The 13,559-nt window shown below is 28.2% G+C and overlaps 1 protein-coding gene across 1 annotated transcript in view; it reads left to right on the forward strand.

Annotated features, from left to right (window-relative positions):
• Positions 1 to 13,559, forward strand: part of LOC117172690 (5'-3' exoribonuclease 2 homolog) — a 113,433-nt gene that overhangs the window by 22,477 nt on the left and 77,397 nt on the right. Inside the window, exons 8-15 of the mRNA XM_033360834.1 lie at positions 1,714 to 1,830; positions 4,195 to 4,349; positions 5,062 to 5,230; positions 5,329 to 5,418; positions 8,146 to 8,302; positions 8,393 to 8,624; positions 10,697 to 10,903; positions 11,270 to 11,349. Coding sequence (XP_033216725.1) covers positions 1,714 to 1,830; positions 4,195 to 4,349; positions 5,062 to 5,230; positions 5,329 to 5,418; positions 8,146 to 8,302; positions 8,393 to 8,624; positions 10,697 to 10,903; positions 11,270 to 11,349 — 1,207 coding nt within the window. The remainder of the gene's footprint in view (positions 1 to 1,713; positions 1,831 to 4,194; positions 4,350 to 5,061; positions 5,231 to 5,328; positions 5,419 to 8,145; positions 8,303 to 8,392; positions 8,625 to 10,696; positions 10,904 to 11,269; positions 11,350 to 13,559) is intronic.

The raw sequence follows: 13,559 nt of genomic DNA on the forward strand, positions 1-13,559 counted from the left end.
TTCCCAGCAGAATTTGGCATTATTTTCGCGTAAGCCGACCGAGTTTTTGCGCCGATTCATAACCATGGATGAAATCTGGATCCACTACTACACTCCTGAGTCGACGCAACAGACAAAACAGTGGGTTCCACCGGGCCAAACTGCTCTGAAGCGTCCAAAAACGCAACAATGGGTCGGAAAGGTTATGGCCTCCGTATTTTGGGATGCACATGGCATAATATTCGTGGACTATCTTGAAAAAGGTAAAACCATAACCGGAGCATACTATTCATCATTATTGGACCGATTGAAAATCGAAATCGCCGAAAAACGACCGCATTTGAAGAAAAAACCGCTTTATCATCACGACAATGCGCTTGTTCATTCATGCTTAGTTGCACAAGCAAAATTGCATGAAATCGGCTTCGAATTGGTTCCTCAACCACCGTATTTACCAGACCTGACCCCTAGCGACTATTACTTGTTTCCTAACCTGAAGAGATGGCTCACTTACAAGCGTTTTTACTCTAATGAGGAGCTCATAGCTGAAACTGAGGCGTATTTTGGAAACCTTCCGATCGAGTACTTTTCGGACGGTATCAAAAAGTTAAAAAATCGTCGGACTCGCTGTATCGACCTAAAAGGAGAGTATGTTGTAAAATAAAACCGACTTTGGCCAAAAAAACGTCTCCGTGTTTCATGTTTCAGGGACTTATCAGACTGCCTAGTAAGTCCTTAATTGCGCCATCGCAGGAAATAGAAATCAGAAACTAGATATAAGACTTTATGTAAATAGTTGTAAATAATTGTATATATAGAAAGGATGAGATTGTAAAAAAAATATAGATATAAACGGAAAGATTGTAAGGAATGGAAGTCATGTAAACCCTTAGGGGACACATTATGAATAAAGAACTTTTTTTATTTTTGCTTGAAAATTTTCCTCTCTTAAATTTTTGTTTACAAATTCATCTCTAGTGAGAATTTAACTATTTTGATTAAAATTTATATTTTAGTGCAATTTTTTAGTTGAAAATTCAACTTGTTTTAAAATTTCCCGTTTTTTGATAAAAAATTCATTTTCTTGGTTGAAAATTCGACTACTTGGTTAAAAATTCTACTTTTTTTAAACTCAAGTTTTTTTTTGGGTTGAACTTTAATATTTTTCCTTTCAAAATTCAACTATTTGATTAAAAATTCATATAAGTAGGTAGAAAATTCCAGTATTTGGTTAAAAATGCCACTACTTTCTTGAAAATTCAAGTATTCTAGATGCTAAATTAGCTTAAAATTCGATAACTTAGTCAAATTTTGAACCAATTATAATAAAAGAAAGTTTTATTACATTCGGAATTGAACTGACTTTGATTATATCTAGAACATCCAATATTAATATTTTTTTAAATGTCAATAAATTGTTGTTTGATTTGATGAAATCGGGAGAAAAATGAGAAAATTTGAAATATCTTCGATTGCAGCCTGGTGCTTTTTCAGCATAATAAAATGAACAATCACCAAAAAAGGGATTTACACCATAAAATCATGTACACATGACACTTTTTTTATTTCCACTAACTGGAAATCTATCTGGAAAAATCTGAATTTTTTAGAAAGAAACTCTAGACACTGTTATTAATACGATAAATTTTAAGCCTGATAAAACTTTAATTATAAAATCTAGAAGAAGCAATATCGGGTTTTAAATACATTATGTTTTATTTTGGTATTTTTCAGCCTCTCGGACAGTCAGTGAATCCGGTTCGAAATCCTCGACAGGAAGCGTTTTTGATGCGAACACAAGGCAGAAATTATAACACAAATGCGGCTCTTCAATCGATGATCGTTCCTGAGGTGAGTTACACAAGAATATTATATTTCTTGTTATTTCGCTGCAGAAATATAAATTTTGAATTAAGATTCAGGATCATGAAAAGATACTATTCAATAAATAATCATTTTTGTAGGTTTTGCTGCAATATTTAGTTTCTTTTTAAAAACCTATTAAATCTAGGATTTCAGGCACTTTTTAATTTAATCGGTCCTGTATGATTGCGAAAAAGTTGATCATTTTAGAAAATGAGATTTTCAAAAACAAACAATTTTCCAAAACGCGCAAAATATGAAATTGTTACATGACATGAAACTCCGATGGAAAAAAAATTAATTCAAGAAAAAATATATAGATTTGCAGAAAAGATAAAAATGTTTGAATATTTTTTTCGGGGTTTAACCTAAAATAGTAATGCAGAGTCACCAGACAAAAAATTGAGTGGTAAATTTTGAAATGATTTTCAAAATTCTCAATTCAAAAATATTGAACTCTACTCTCAATTTTAATTTTTTTCAACTCATTGTACGTGATATCTGTGAATCTCAAATATTTAAAAAATGTTGTCAATATTACTTAGCAATTTTCCATTTTACATGTGAAGTTTGGGACAGTTGCGTGACAAGACATTACGTATTTTTTTATTCGTAATTTATAAAAGAATTGGTCAAATTTTGCGAAACTTGACAAAATTTTCTTTTGCAAACTTCAGCGAGGTTCTTTTGATGTATATACTTTACTGATACAATCATAGAAAAAAATTATTATTCAAATAAAAAGTGAAAAATGATTGGGACTTGTGTTAAACTTTTCGGCAATCGCCATTCTATATTTCTGATATTTTAAATTCAGTTGCTTTCCAATTTTTAACATTTTCTCACTTTCAAAGCATTATGTTTTAAAAGATATAATAATTTGGCATTTTTACAAGACTAGCTTTGTAATATCAAAAAATTTAAATTTATTTTAATTTTAGCTTCAAATTTGTACGTTTTACAATTTTAAACGCTGTAAATCCTGGCATATTTTTCAATTTAAGCAATGAAAGTTAAGAGTATTTAAACTTTTTTACGCTTTCAAATTTTATAAACTTTGAAATTTGTCACGTGTTTCATTTTGACCAGATTATTAATTTTAATATTTTTGTGTAAAAATATTTTAGTTTTCCAATTTCTTTAAACCTTTTCTAACTTAATAAATTTATGAATTTCAAATTCTTTCTGTAAAGTGTGGAAGTTAAAAAAGAATGTACTTACATTTTTTTAATAGTTCACCTTTTGTATTAAAGATTTCACTACTCGGCAAAAAATGGGCTCCTTTGCGAAAAAAAAACACTTTTTTCCGTCGAAAATAATTTTTTTGACTGAAAATGGAACTAAACCAGTTGAATATTCCATCAATTTAGTTGAAAATTTATCTCTTTGGTTGAAAATTAATTTTTTTAACTGATGATTTTTATTTTTTTAGTGGAAAAATGAATTCATTTGATTAAAAATTCGTCTTTTTCGTTAGAAAATTAATCTTCTTGAAAATGTCTACTAGTTCAATTAATGATTCATCCTTTTAGTTAAAAATTCATCCATTCATTTCAATACTCAGCTATTACAGTTGAAAATTCATCGCTTTAGTTGAAAATTATTTTTTTTTTTTTACTGAAAATGTAATTATTTCATTTTTGGTTGAGCATTTATCTTTTTCGGTTGAAAATTCATGTATTGTTTTGAAAATTTATCTTTTTGAACGAAAATTCAACTATTTCGCGAATAATGCATCCATTTTGTTTAAAATGAAATACTTTTACATGAAATGTTAGGAATTCGAAACTTTTTAAATTATATTTAATATATAAATTTAATATAATATATTATATGTTATTTTTTTCGTACAAAATCTTTTTATTTCCCCTGTTTTTACAGATTTTCTACTCTCCTAAAAGTATATGTCATTCAAAATAATTATTTGTGAAATATGCAGTAAATTTTAAGTATAAGAAGATAAAATAAAAATTGTTTTGAATTATTATTTGAATTCATTGACTTTAGAAACAAATGCACTATTTTACACATATCAATACTTCAAGGAACTGAAAAAAAAACATTATAATAAACTTGTGAAATTGTATACATATTCCGTATCGATTTCGAAATGCTTAAATGGCTCGATATAATGAAAAATTATACCTGGAAAAATCTTGAGATACCTGGAAAAAACCTGGAATCAATAGAGATTTTTTTCGAGGATTTAAGTAAACACCCTGATAATGATAATGAACTTACTGATTTACTATTTAATTCGAGATTATCTTCCTTTCATGGAATCTTTTGATATATTTCTTTAGTAATTGAACATGGAAATTCATTGAATTTTCCCTTCTCTATCTTTCTTAGGGTTCGGATAACCGGGGCCAGAAACGTAAAGCAGATGAAATAAAAGAGGAGGAGGACGATCAAGCTCACGACGAGGTTCGATTATGGGAAGACGGATTCAAAGAACGATATTATGAATCCAAATTCGACGTGTCTGCCGACAATTTTGCATTCAGGTAGGATCCTTTCCTGAAATACAAATAAGTTGGGGGGAATGATTATAGGTATCCGAAATTATTATTTTTTTCAATTTTCATGCATATCACCCTTAAATTTCTTCAAATTGATAAAAAATAAGTTTGTTTTTTAAAGATAATATTTACAGATTCCGCAAACATAAAAAAATATATGAATATTTTTGTACATTTTATTTAAAATCGTTAATAACAGGTGTTTCGAGTTGACCTTCAAGGCTTCTCTTCACAATTAGAATACGAATAAAAAATTACTTTTTAAATTTTACATCCATAAGTCTGTTTTATAGCATCCTAAAAACCCCATAAGTGCAAAATTGGGCTTTGTGAGTTTTTGGCTCGAAATATTTTTTCAATGATTCTTTTAGTAAAGAAAGTATTAAATAAATTGTTTAAACAGTTTCCAATTGTTTTGAGCAATTTTATCTTATAATAGAATTAGTGAGTCGCGGTTTGTTTTTTGCATCTTTCAACTATTTTAAAAACTTTTCAGTTAGAGCGAGGAAATCATCAATTAAAGTTAACAGAAATAATTGTTTACAAAATATTATAATACATTTAAGTAGATAAAGATAAAGTTGATAAATTCTACCTTAAACTTTAAAATGGCCAATGAGGTATATGGACGACCCCATTAATAGTACAAATAAAAATTAGGAATGCCTTAGTTATTTTGACTTCTTCGATTTTTCAGAAATAACGTAGCTTTACAGTACGTTCGTGGACTGTGTTGGGTTTTGCGATATTATTATCAAGGATGCGCCTCCTGGAAATGGTACTTTCCTTACCATTATGCTCCATTCGCGAGCGATTTTATCAACATTGGAGGCCTCTCCACTGAATTCGAAAGGGGCACAATTCCTGTAAGTATTTTCGAAACAACTGTGGTTTTGATTTTGCAAACAATTCTCATTATCTTTTTTCATTTAATTAATTTATAAATTTATTTATTTTCTTTCAGTTCCGTCCTCTTGAACAACTGATGGGTGTATTTCCAGCAGCGAGCAGCGGCCACGTTCCAAAACCTTGGGCAAAATTGATGAGTGACCCCGTAAGTATTTAGTAAAAATAAAGAAGTAATCAATTACAGGGCTCGGATCATGCGACCGGTTTTCCACTGTTTTGCAAAAAATGAAACTTTTTGCAACTTCTTGAAGAAAAGCGACTAATCGACTTCTTCCGTTTTACACAGAAGTTCTCTACACATAGTTTCAATTTTAATCACGATGAAACTTAAAATTAAACATCAAAACTAGAAAACATGTTACCATTTTAAGGCCATGTGACTAGTGGGCCTCGTTACCAGATTTCTACAGAACATTGAAAACGAAATAATTTCTCATTAAAGCTATATATGTATTGAGAAATATTTAAATTATTAGTGTTGGAAATTAAATAATTTCAAATTTCGTGAATTCGTATCCAAAGTTTTAATTTGTTTTTAAACTGCAAGTATTAACAGTTGGACATTTTTAATTCGAAAAAATATAAAATTGATTAATTTCATATTCAATTACACTTTTCACACTCTTTCATCTAATCCATTTTTTTCCTTTTAAAAAATAATTTATCTGTTTCCCGCTGTTTTTAAGAAACTTATATTTTTTCCCCTTTTCTGTTCTTTTTTCCTGTTAAGTGCGAACTAAATTAATAAAACCCAATGATAAAATTCAACTATTTTGTTAAAAAGTCATATTTTTGGTCGATAATTTAACTGTTCTGTTGAACATTTACCGTTTTTGATAGAAACTTAATCCTTTTGGATTGTAAATTTCATTTTTAGGGTAGAAAAATTATCTTATTTTGGTTGAAAACTAATTCTTCTTTGTTAAAAATGAATTTTTTGTTGAAAATTTCACTGTCTCCTAAAAAATTCGTTTTTTTCGCATGAAAATTGAACTATTTGAATCTATTTGATTTGAATCTATAATCTATTAATCTATTTGGAAATTAGACTCTTTTGATTTAATGTTCAGCTATGTGGTTGTAAACGCGACTGTTTTATTTAAAAAAAAATTCAAATCCAACTATTTGGTTAACATTAATCTTTCTTGGCTGAAAACGCTCTATTTGTTGAAACTGCAACTGCAGGCTTATAATTCAACTGGCTTCTAAAAAATTCGTCTTTTTGTTTGAAAAATTTGATTATTGGCTTAAGAGAGCAACTGTTTTTGGTTGTGGTTGAATATTTTTTATTTGAAAATTCAACCATTTTGATGAAAATTCAATTACTTTGTTCAAAAGCTACATTTCTCGGTAGCCAATTAAACTATTTTGTGGAACATTCGTTTTTACAGAAAATTCGTCCTTTTGGATTTCAAATTCATCGTTTATGGTGGCAAAGTAAACTTTTTAGAAAGTTCTTCTTTGTTCAAAATGATTATTTTTTGTGTGAAAATTAAATTTTTCTGGTTGATAATTCAACTGTTTTAAAACATTCGTCGTTTTGCTTGAAAATGCAACTATTTGGCTAATAATTGAATTTATTTGTTGAAAATTCGTTTCTTTTGATTGAAAGTTCAACAAATTGATTAAAACATAAGTTTTTCTCTTAATTCAGCTATTTAGTCGAAAGTTGATCTTTTTGCGTTAAAAATGGTATTTTTCGTTGAAAATTCAACTTTTCAGGTTGATAATTCAACTTTATTTCAGAAATTCATCTTTTTGCTTTAAAATGTAGCTTTTTGACTGAAGTTCATTATTCTTTGTTTGAAAAATATACCATTTAGTTGAAAATGTAACTATTTGTTTGAAGTTCAATCTTTTTTGTTTAAAAAATTGATCATTTGGTTGAAAATTCAACTATTTGACTAAAACTTCATATACTTTGTGAACAACTCGTCTGTTTTGCTTGAAATTTCTTAACTATTTGATTGCAAATATAACTTTTTTATTCTCTTTTCATTAAATTTAAGTATTTTAGTGAAAATTCATTTTTCTTGTTTGAAAATTCATGTTTGCACGTTTAAAAGTGAACTGTTTTCTAAATTGTTCGATTTTGAACTTAAAAACTTAAATATTTTTTAAAAAGTTTGTCTTTATAGGAAAAATTGGTCTCTTTTGGTTGAAAATACAATTACTTTGTGAAAAGTGTAATATATTTCGACTTGAAATGAAATCTTTATATTCAATTCAATATTCTATCTATATTAGTTTTATTAAAATGAATGTATTTTCGTAAAAAATCGCATTATTTCCCCTATCTCGAGAGCATTCTTTGGACTCTGTGATGTTTGAATTATTAAAGAGTGAATAAATTCATATTCAAATGATATAGTCTCAATTTTAAAGCCTTAATTGTTGAATAATTTCAAATTTAAAATGTACAAAATGAATGTTCCTGAAGTTCAAAATTAATTTAAATTATAAACTACTCTCATTTGAAAACAAGTTTAACAGTTCAGAAAGAAATATTTTAACCCCAATTTCAGAATCCTTCGAGATGAGTGACTATTTGTTAAAAAATGATTTTTACTTCAAATGTTATTTTGATTGTGCAAAGAATACTTAAAACCAATGAGAATTATGAACTCTTTCAATCATTTAGTCTCTGATACTACTTTTTTTCATTGTCTGCAAAAACTTGAATCGACTTTTTTCGAAAATCCATGCAACTTTCTTTGTAATTTTATGCGACTAATGCTATTTTTTTAAAACCTTTTAGTCGATCCGAGTGCTGCAATTAAAATTTTCTGAAGTTAGAAGATTTCTCATTTTAGTCCTTCTATATTTTTGTTCTCTTTTAAGTCTATAAATTAATTATTCTTATATAATTTAGAGATCTCCAATTATTGACTTCTATCCCGAAGACTTCAAAATCGATCTCAACGGGAAGAAATTCGCCTGGCAAGGAGTCGCTTTGCTTCCTTTTGTAGAAGAGAAACGACTTTTTAAAGCCCTCGAACCTTATTATGAATGTCTCACAGAAGCAGAGAGTAATTTATTATTCTATCATTTTACATTTTTCTATTATTTTACCTCCCTTGAAAATTAAACTAAAATGAAACTCCTTTTATTTTTTCTAGAAAGACGTAACGTCAAAGGCGATGATAGACTTTATGTGGGACCTGGAAACTCAAACTACGATTTCATAAAGGGCCTTTACACGAATAATATCAAATCTGACGAGGAAGTTGAAATATCGATTGACGGAATGCGAGGAACGATTTTATTGGCTGAGGACTGTATTAGTCAAGGAGGCACACTTCCATCGCCGACTAATCTTGGAGCGCCAGTTCGCTGCAATCAAGTCTTTTGGTAAAATGAACAATTTTTTTAAAATATGTGAACAAGTAGTCATTCGAATTTTCAGAATTATTCAGACTGGGTAAACGTGAAGAAACTGGAATTGTCAGATAATTTTTATATACTTGGAGTAGCCTGGAAATTACTGGGAATTTCTTTTTAGGCCAGATAATTTTTTCCAGAGCGTGCCTAATTTTTTCCATTTGCAATACAAGATTGAATAACAAAGATTCTTTATTTGCAAAAGTAGCTTTATATTATTGCATTTAACGGCGTTCTTGAACATTCGTATTTTTTTTGTTCGAAATTAATTTTTTTAACTGAAAATTTAACAATGCGAGTTGAATATTCATGTTTTGGTTAAAAAATTATTATTATTTCAGTTGAAAATTCACCTTATTTTGGTAGAAATGAATATTTTTTATTGTAAATTCAACTTTTTGGTTTAAAATTGAATTCTTTTAGTTAAATATTCATAGCTTTAGTTTAAAATTCACCTTTTTAGTTTAAATTTACCAATACCAGGTAAAGAATTATCATTTTAGTTAAAAATGAGTTGTATTTTGTTTTTTCTAAAGATTATTTGTTGTAACTGAATTTGTAACTATTTCAATTGAACATGCCATTATTTTAGTTACAAATTCATCCCTTTGGTCGCACATTAATTTTTTTGACTAAAAATTGAACTATTTATGTTTTGGTTAAAAAATTATCTTTTTTAATTGCAAATTCAGCTTTTTTATTGAAATATCTACGATTACATTATTTGCTGAAAATCATCCTTTTTTTATTGAACTTTGAACTATACTTGGTTGAAGGTTGAACAACTTTGTCAAAAAATCATTTTTTTCTTGAAGATTCATCATTTTAGTGGAAATTGATGTCTTTTTAACTCTCTTTCTTTTTAACTAAAAGTTGAACAAGAACTTAGTTAAAATTAATTTTCTTTTAAGATTCATCTCTTAGATGGAAAATTTAATTATTTTCTTGAAAGTTAATTTTTTGTTAATTAATTTTTTAACTGTGAATGTAGCAATTCCATGATTGGTTGAAAATCGATCGGTTGGTTCAAATGTCGTTATTTTGTTTTAAAATTTATGTCTTGGTAGAAATTTTAGCTTTTTTGTTAGAAATCTAACTGTTGCATTTTTTGTTTTGAATTCATGTTTGTCGGTTGAAAATTCAACTACTTGGATGGAAGTTGAATTGCGTTGTTAAAAATTCATTGTTTTAAAGATTCACCCAGTAGATCAAAATTTAACTATATTATTGAGAATTCGTCTTTTTGTTAGAAATTCAACCGTGTTGTAAAAAAATGACCTTTTTGTTTGAAGTTTAATCTTTTTTATTCAAAATTCGACTAATTGTTTGAAAATTTCTTTTTTGGAAATTGAAAATTTATCTACTTAGTTTAAAGTTCAACTCCATTTTTGAAAAAGTATTTTTCTCTAAAGTTCAATTTTTGTATCCTAAATGCAACTTAAAAAATTACTTTAAAAATTACTTTTTTTTCTACAAAAATTCATCTTACTTGGTTGAAAATTAACTTTTTGGTTGAAAATTCATCTTTGTCGTTAGAAAATTAATCTTCTTGGTTCAAATTTCGTTATTCATTTTTAAATTTCATCTTTTGGTAGAAGATTCATATTTTTTGTTAAAAATGGAACTATTACATTTTTTGTTAAGAGTTCATCTTTGCAGGCTGAAAATTCAACTACTTGGTTATAAGTAGAAGTGGAAGTTTAAACTTTTTGGTTAAAAAATTCGACCATCTGTTTGAAAATTTATTGTTGCAAGTTATAAATTTAAATATTTAGTTAAATGTATAAATATTTGGTTAAAAACTCATCTTTCTTTATTTAAAAATAAGTTTTTTGTATTGAACAATTGCTATTTAATTCATCTATTGTGGTCGAAAATTAAACTATTTTGTTTAAAATTTGTGCTTTTGTGTTGAATATTCATGTTTAGAGAAAGATCAGGAGAAAGTTTCAAAGGAAATTATTAAATTTTAATTATTATTAATAGAATGTATTGGTTTTTTTTTTGTAAATATAATTCTATTGCCTTTTTAAAATTTTTAGCGTAAGATTCCGGGATCCGAAGTACAGCGATAACTACATTTTCCCGGCTAAAAAGTTGAAAGGGGCTGTGGAACCGCCGAAGGTTTTGAAGCCTCAAGATTTCGAGCAGATGAATCGAGGTGGTGGAAACCAGTGGCGACCACAAGTGGGTTTCACTCCTTCAAATCAAATCGCATCTGTTGGGGCCGCTGGACATCGAATGTTGGGGTAAATTATTTTGTCTCGCGTTTTTAATGATAGCTTCACCGTTAACTGCCACATCAGGGTACAGGCTAGCCCAGCCAAATAAACTCGCATTTTAAACACTTGAGTAATTTTTATTCTATTATTTTTGTTCTTATACATTATTTTTTTCCAAAAATAAATAAATCTATTCTTTACTGAAGAAACTAATAGGAAAATACAAAAAAATTTTGAGTAGAAATATTTAGTAGTTTTTTTAAAATAACCTTTTCTTAATTCGGGTGCACCACACTCCGGTATGGCAGTCAAGGGTTAAGTAAAACACACACATTTCATTTAATTAGAAAATTCGAATTTTTGTAGTCAATATTAATTTCATCTGTATTATAGACATCACACAAATAACAACAGAACGCCAGGCGTTTATGGACACGTCCCACCCCCGCAGAGTTTGCAGCAACAACAACGGGGTGAGTTTAATTTTTTTTTTCATGGTCGTGGTTTTTTGATGGTCTATTTGTTATTTATTGGAGTTGAAAATGGTTAATATTATAATTCAGTATAATAGCATTTAATGTGGGATTTTAATTTTATCTCAAATTTTGAGGAGTTGATTACTCTTGAATTTGGGGTGCATACAATGACTGAAATAATTGAAATCGTTTACCATTTTTATGAAATTTACAGTATTTTGACATGTTTATTCTTTTTAAATATTTGCAAAATAGTGAGTCTATATATATTCACTAGGATGATTTGTTTTATAGCACAAAAAATGTTTTTCTATTCTCAACACATGCAAAATCGGATATGATTTAGGAGTCCCCTTTTTTGAGTTTTGTTTTTATTTTTATACATACATAATTATCGTCTTTTACATTATCATTATTGTACACCATATATCGAAAATGAGCAATAACTCATTTTTCAGGAAAATAATAATTTTACCGTGTTACACATTTTTCTATAAGAAATTTACATATTGTGTGCCAATTACAAAATGTAATAATAAAGTTTAAAAAAGTTACTTATTATAGAACAGTGTGAAACAAGAGAAAATTATTATTTTGCCTAAACATGAGTTTGAAAAAAATACTTTGATTATTTACAACGAAACATCAATAGGGTTCAACAGGTTCAATAGAGTTGAAAATAATTTGTTTTCAATCAGCCTAATATTCACGTTCGCAAAATTCCAATTTTCTATTTAAAATTGTATCAAATTCTATTATAGTTTTTTTTTATACAATTAAAAATATAAATTATCTAAATACTTAAGAGATATTTAAAATTTCGTGAAATATTTTGAAATCTTTGGAAGTATTTCGAAATCTCTAGAGGTCCCTTGAAGTATTTTGAAACATTTGAAATCTTTTGCTATTTTTGGTAACTTTGGAATCCCTTTAAATCCCTAGAAATGTTTTAAAATTCTGGTGTAATTTAAAATCTTTTGGTACTTTTATTATTTTAGAATGTTTTAAAAATAGTGAATCTCTATATTCAAGTTCGCAAATTAAGTAAAGGTTTCTATCGAATATCGAAATATTTCGAAATCTCTCGCCAAATGTAACAAAAAAATGTGAAGACCCGATTCCTTATTGGTGGAGTTGCAGTCAGGGAAGGCAAGCGACGTGTCAAACTCTAAAGCTATCACGACATTGGTCAACGACTATTCTACTATTCTTTCTTATGGAATTCCATCGTAACCTCTTTTTATTTCCCTTTTGGTTGCTTCACTGGCTTCACTTTATTTCATTAATCAAAACTAAAAAGCGTATTTTCCTATTCTATAAAGATTTTTTCGCAAAGTGGAAAAGTGTATCCAATAACGCATGAATTCCAACAAAAAATTTGAATGGCTATTAAATTATGTATATTATAACACCGATTTTTCTTATACTAAAAAGATCATACATATCAAAATATCTCGAATTATCTCGAAAAATGTAATGCAGAAATATGAAGATCCGAATCCTTATTGGTCAGATATATACTTGGCGCTGGATTTGAATCCCTCGCAAGAGCTTTCCAGAACATGGGCGCTCAAGCACTCGATTGCTTAATTACTATAATGAATTAGTTAGTTGTAACTTCATTGTTAGTTTCTTTAAACATATAGGTAAAAGGGCAGAAAGTGTTTTCAAAATTCAAAACAAAATAATGATTTTGTGTTATCTTGAAATCGGCGAGAGATACGCGAAAACTGACTATATTGTTAGGATTTACTTTAGGCGGATGGTCCCTTGCCACTCCAATCTAAATCAGTAAAAAAATTGCAACTTTAAAAAAATCTAAATTTATCATTTTCTTGAACACTATCAGAGAAAAGTGAAAACTAAATAAATATTAAGGTTTTTGAAGACGGGGTTTGTCTTCGAACAGAGCGAACTGACCGAATAAGAAGATTGTTTAAATATAAAAAAATGAACATTTTGAGTAATTTTGAAAATGGTCAGAGATATGCGAAAACTGATAACATTTTTAGGATTTTGTAAAGGGGGATGGTCCTTAGGCACCCCAAACTAAACAAAAAAAACAACAAATTTTCAACATTTAAAAAATCAAAATTTTGATTTTTTTCGAAAGCGGTTATGGAAACATGAAAACTAAGTAGATCTTAAGGGGTTTGAAGATAGGTTTCATCTTCGAGCAACTCGAAATAACCCAACAAAAATATTTT

This window comes from Belonocnema kinseyi, chromosome 5, assembly GCF_010883055.1.
Source record: "Belonocnema kinseyi isolate 2016_QV_RU_SX_M_011 chromosome 5, B_treatae_v1, whole genome shotgun sequence".
Taxonomy (NCBI): domain Eukaryota; kingdom Metazoa; phylum Arthropoda; class Insecta; order Hymenoptera; family Cynipidae; genus Belonocnema; species Belonocnema kinseyi.